A 5594-nucleotide genomic window follows, 5' to 3' on the forward strand; every position below is an offset into this window, starting at 1 on the left:
TCTCCCTCTCCCTCTCCCTCTCCCTCTCCCTCCCCACCCACAGGACAGCACTTCTCTATGTGTATCCCAGGCTGTCCTAGAACTTGCTCTGTAGACCAGGCTGGCCTCGAACTCAGAGATTACCTGCCTCTGCCTCCTGAGTGCTAGGATTAAAGGTGTGCACCACCACTGCCTGGTATGCTTTCTTTTATAAGAAAAACCTTGTTCATGGTGTCTCATCAAGGCAATAGAACACTGACTAAGACAGAGAATGGGGGTAAAAAACAGAAACAAAAATCCACCTTTTGAAGAAGTTGCTTTCATGAAAAAGTGCTGGACACGTGACTAGTAAACTGATTCAAGAATGCAGCTTAAATCCTGGAGTCAAAGAACAAACCAATAAATTCAGCAACAAAAGAAAAGATCTAATCATTATTATTGATTTGTTATTCCTTGTGTTTTGAGACTAGCCCAAATTAACCTCTTGTGTCAGTCCACTAAACGCTAGGACTAAAGGCATCTGCCACCACACCTGGCCTGAAAGGATCTTATTATATTTACTCCAAAGATATCACCTGTCAAATCATGAATGTGGTTTATTTTATGTTAAAACCTGGAAATAAAACAAGATCTTAGCAATTCTTCAGCTATGCAGTCAAGCACATATGTCCCGCCATGTTTTGCATCTATTTTCAGTGGGACCAGCTCACTGAAGGAGATGGTATTTCTAGTATCTGCCTCATTTCTTTATACACACATACACTAAACTACTATGCATTTCAAAGTAAAATACATGGTAACTCCACTGTAAAATAGCCATAATTAGGATTTGAGTAATCTAAGAAACATTTACTGCCAGAAAAGATGTGGTTTTGACTCCCTTGTGATGGAGCAAATTCCTTGTCTTCAAGACTTCTGTGCACATGAGATAGGACTGAATTCCTTTAAGGTCACAAGGTTGTAAGGGCCCCAGGGAATATTTTGGCCCTTTGCCTCTCCTATTCTCTGAAATGTCTGGAAATGTTTTAAAATTTTAGAAGAGGGGGAAAATAAACCAAGTGCACACATTTTATGGGAAAAGGTTCTGACTATGTGCCAAGACAATGATGTTCACTCAAGAATACTCTGTACAGAGATAGATATCAACTGTGGAGTGATACTTTATATCTATGGAAATGACTTACTTAAAGCCTACTGGGTCTTGTCTTAGTCAAAGTTCAAACAGACCTATTTACCTAACCTTTTCTTTCCTTCTTTTTTTTTCCTTCCAAGACAGGGTCCTACTATGTATCTCTGAATGTCTTAGAAGTCACTATGTAGACCAGGTTGGCCTCAAACTCACAGAGATCTCCCTGTCTCTACCTCCTGAATACTGGAATTAAAGGCATGCACCACTGCGTCTGGCTATCTTTTCTTATTAGATATAAAGTTTGATGCAAAAACACTAAGCTCACTTTCAGTAACTTCTAAGTAGAACTTCCTCCTGGCCTGGGCATGGTGGCACTCAGAAGATAGACACAGGTGCATCTCCACTAGTTCAAAGCCAGCCTGGTCTACATAAAGATCTCGAGGCCAGCCAGAGATATAAAGTGAAAATGTATTGTAAAACAAGTTTCCTATTAGCAAATATTTTGGTTTCTCTTGTTTTCATAGTGAAATTTACTGACTTATTAAATGTCAGCTAGTTATTACTGAATAACATAGCCATAAGTCAACAAAAATATAACTACTGCTATCCTCTGGTCACACATATACATTGTAGTTGAAAACAGTGTCACATTACCTGGGATGCAGGCCCAAAATCTTACCAAAGACATTTCCCTATGGAAATGATTGCTTGTTATAGATACGATCCATCAAGAAAACAAAATTTTCAATTTTAAGACATTAAAAATTAAAAAAAAAACTTGCTGCATTATATTGACCACAAATGATTACAATATGCAATAGGGCTCTGAGTCAGTCTTACTATCTTAGGAATGTTTATTTGCTCATATCTATAAATTGCCATAATTTTAAAATCATCATCAGAAGAGTTTTATTAGCAACATTTTTGTTGTTGTGTTTTGAGACAGGATCCTGCTATATGGCTTAAACAAACCTTAAATTCTTCATGTAACCCCAGGTTGGCTTTGAATTTATGATCTTTCAAAATTGGTCACTTTTCATTAGATTCTAAAATATAATTTAACACTAGTGTGGTACATAAAAAAATATTCAATGGGATTAGAGAGATAGCTCAGTAGTTAAGAGACTTGCTTTCTTCCAGCAGACCTGGGTTTGATTCCTAATACCAATACTGCAACTCAATGATTTGTAACTCCAGTTCCAGGGGATTAACACCCTGGTGCCCTCTTCTGGGCTCAAGGGGGTCACCAGGCACAAACATGATACACAGACTTACATGTAGGTAAAACATTCATAACACTAAAGAAAATTCAGAACATAAACACACACACACTGTGGTGGCTTGAATGAGAATGGTCCCTGTAGGCCCCTAAGTTTAAAATGTTTGATGCCCTGTTAGTGGAACTATTTAAAAAGGGTTAGGGGTGTAACCTTATTGGAGGAGGTGTGGCCTGTGAGAGGAGGTGTGTCACTAGGGTAAGCTTTGAGGTTTCAAAAGCCCAGGCCTGCCCAGTGTCTTCCTCTCTGCCTGTGGATCAGAAGGCAGCTCTCAGTTCCTTCCCCAGGACCACACCTGCTCTCCTGCTGCCAAGCCTCCTGCCATGATAATGGGCTAACTCCAATTAAGTGCTTTCTTCTGTGAGTTGTCTTGGTCATGGTGTCTTTTTACAGCAATACAACAGTAATTGAGACATATATAAAATTGTGATCTATGCGAGTGTACTGCTCGCCTGTACTGCCTGACAGTATGGTACCTACTCCTGTACTGTGTGACAGTACGGTACTACTCCTGTATTGCAGCATCTGCACTACAGGACCATTCGCAAGCTGGGCAAGGACCTGGAGATTTAAACACACAAAGACTCACAGAAACACAGGTCATCCTTGAAACAGGAATGCCCCCCTTATTGTGTACCAGAGCCACTTATATAGAGATCCTTAACTGATAGCCACGCCCCAGCCAAATGCACCAGAAACCACTCCCCTGATATCAGGAACTCCTGAGGGTGTCCCGCTCAGAGCAGCTGCAAGCATAACACGTTGTTTACAAGAAATTCAGGATCTGGGGGTTCACAGCTCCCAACATGGGAGAAAATATAGAGTATGTGTCTGGGTTACTTCATTTAGTAAGTTCCAGCTCTGTCCACTCTGCTGCAAATGTCATGATTTCATTTTTCTCTGTAGCGTATGTAGGACAGGGAGTGAGTGTGCTGATGTAAACTGGTGTGTATTTGTGGGGAAGGCCAGAAACTGACACGGTCAGAATGTTTTCCTTAAATCTCTCCTCTGCCTTATTTTCTGAGGCTGGGCTATGTCTAGGGTGACTTGCTAATGAGTCCCCAGGATTCTCCTGTCTCTGCCACTCAGTGCTAGAGTTAACACTCATTGGACCATCTGGCTGCACTGTGGAGTGGAGGTCAAACTCCAGTCCTGACGCTCCTGCAGCAAGCATCTCACCGCCGGGCCGTCTCCCCAGCCTCCACCCTGCATTCCAGCCGGCTGTGAGGCCACACTGTGTCAGTACTGTTCTCACAGCCACTCGTCTGCTAGTGGACAAATGGGCAGGCACACTTTCCTAGCTACAGTGAACGCTGAGGCCGTACACACGGAGGGGTAAGTATCTCCCTGATGTGCGGACTTCAGGGTCCTTTTCGTGTAAGGACAAAAATGGTACGGCTCAGCCACACGGTCAGTTGCACATTTGGTTTTGTGAGAGACCTCACACTGATTTCCAAGTGGTAGATAAGGGTGGCTCTTCCCTCGCATCCTTGCCAGAGTCTGCTGCTTACTCAGCTTCTCGGTAACTGTTCTGTGAAGTGAGACGGAAGCTCAAGAAGTAGTTATAATTGGCGTTTTCCTGACGTCTAAGGATGCTGAACATGAAGTCTCATAGGAGAGGAGGAGGTAGAAAAGAGACAACAAGAAGATAACAGAATGCATTTGCTATGAAGGCATATAGCGAGGAGGAAGGGAGGAGGAAGGAGACCAACATGGAGAAAAGGGGAGAAGGAAGGGGGTTAAAAAGCCCAAAGACAAGACAGTATGTGTGAAGATGCTATACATAATGAAACCTATTACTTTGCACGCTGATTTAAGAAAATGATCAGGGAGGAAAGTCCTGAGAGGCTGGAGCAACAGAACAGAGGGAGACGTAGTGTGAAAGCAATCTTAGGCACCTCTCACTTAGGTGCAGAGTGACCTACACTTCAGAACCTAGGTTTCTCGAAACGTGAACAACAAGTAGGCAGGGACATGAAACTTAAGGCCAACAGCCTCGCAGAAACAGAAAGAAAACACCAAATGCCTTACTGCTGACGAGAGCACGGGAAACTTCACAGAGCAGCATGCAATGTGAGAACCACTTGTTTTTAGCTCCAGAGCTGGTCCACATCACTGTATAACACTAAACGGCCTTAACAGGGCATATTAATAGCAGTAACTTTGATAGGAAAAACAGTGCCTAACAGTTTTAAAACCCACTTAGGAATACTGGCTGCTGGTTAAATATAAAAGTTACAAATCTCAGAGTCAAGTACTAGGTTCTCCATCTAAATACATTAAATGAGAGAAAATAAAAGAAATAACTCCCAGAGACAAGGGTGAGATTCATATAAAAATATTTTCATTATATATTTATATGTTCGTTTTCAGGACAAGTTTGATCTGATAAATATATTTAATAAATATTAAATAAAGCATCACTATTTGTTACAATAGCTTACCTTGCCGCTGTGAAAGTGAACTGTCCGGTTTATTCCTTATACCGGTTAGATGTCTTTGTACTGGCTTGTGTTCCACTTGTTTAATGTCTGTGTCTTGCTTTTGCTGATACTAAAGAATTTAAGAAATAAAGCCATAATATTATTTTTAAGTTAAAAATGTGTTGAGTTAAATTGGTTATATTATATAAACATCTAATAATTTGGCTTGCTTTCAAAGAGCTAATTTGTCATTTGACTTAACGCACAGCGAGTGTGTGAAGAGGTCCACACCTCCTGGAAGCATCCTCCTCAGCGAATGCAGAGATGCTGTGGCCATGGCACGCATGGTTCCGAGTGGCAAATGTAGCGACAGTGTGTTCAACAGAGACAGCCATTCCATCCTCTCCACCATTCAAAGCCAACACCTGAGATGTTTCTGTTACAGAGTAGATTGCATTTCTAGGTTTTCTCTTTCTTTTTTAATTCCCCTCTTCCTTTGGGAATGGTCTCATTGTGTGGCCCACACAGGCCTCAAATTTGTGATCCACTGACTCAGCCTCATGAGTGCTAGGATCACAAGTGCTCATTCCTGTATTTGGCTAGAGTTTTGATTAAGAATCATTGAGGATATATTTTTGTGGGGAGAAGGCTCTAGCTTTTACTCAACATAATTTTTGTCAAAAAAAAAATCAAAGGCCGGGCAGTGGTGGCGCACGCCTTTAATCCCAGCACTCGGGAGGCAGAGGCAGGCGGATCTCTGTGAGTTTGAGACCAGCCTGGTCTACA

The 5594-nt window shown here is 41.8% G+C and overlaps 1 protein-coding gene across 1 annotated transcript in view; it reads right to left on the reverse strand.

The window, feature by feature from the left end:
- Kiaa0586 (KIAA0586 ortholog) overlaps window positions 1–5594 on the reverse strand; it is a 93661-nt gene that overhangs the window by 21601 nt on the left and 66466 nt on the right. The window contains exon 29 of the mRNA XM_013346903.1: window positions 4830–4938. Within this exon, the coding sequence (XP_013202357.1) occupies window positions 4830–4938 (109 nt within the window). The remainder of the gene's footprint in view (window positions 1–4829; window positions 4939–5594) is intronic.

The sequence above is a fragment of the Microtus ochrogaster genome, chromosome 1 (genome assembly GCF_000317375.1).
Source record: "Microtus ochrogaster isolate Prairie Vole_2 chromosome 1, MicOch1.0, whole genome shotgun sequence".
Lineage (NCBI taxonomy): Eukaryota > Metazoa > Chordata > Mammalia > Rodentia > Cricetidae > Microtus > Microtus ochrogaster.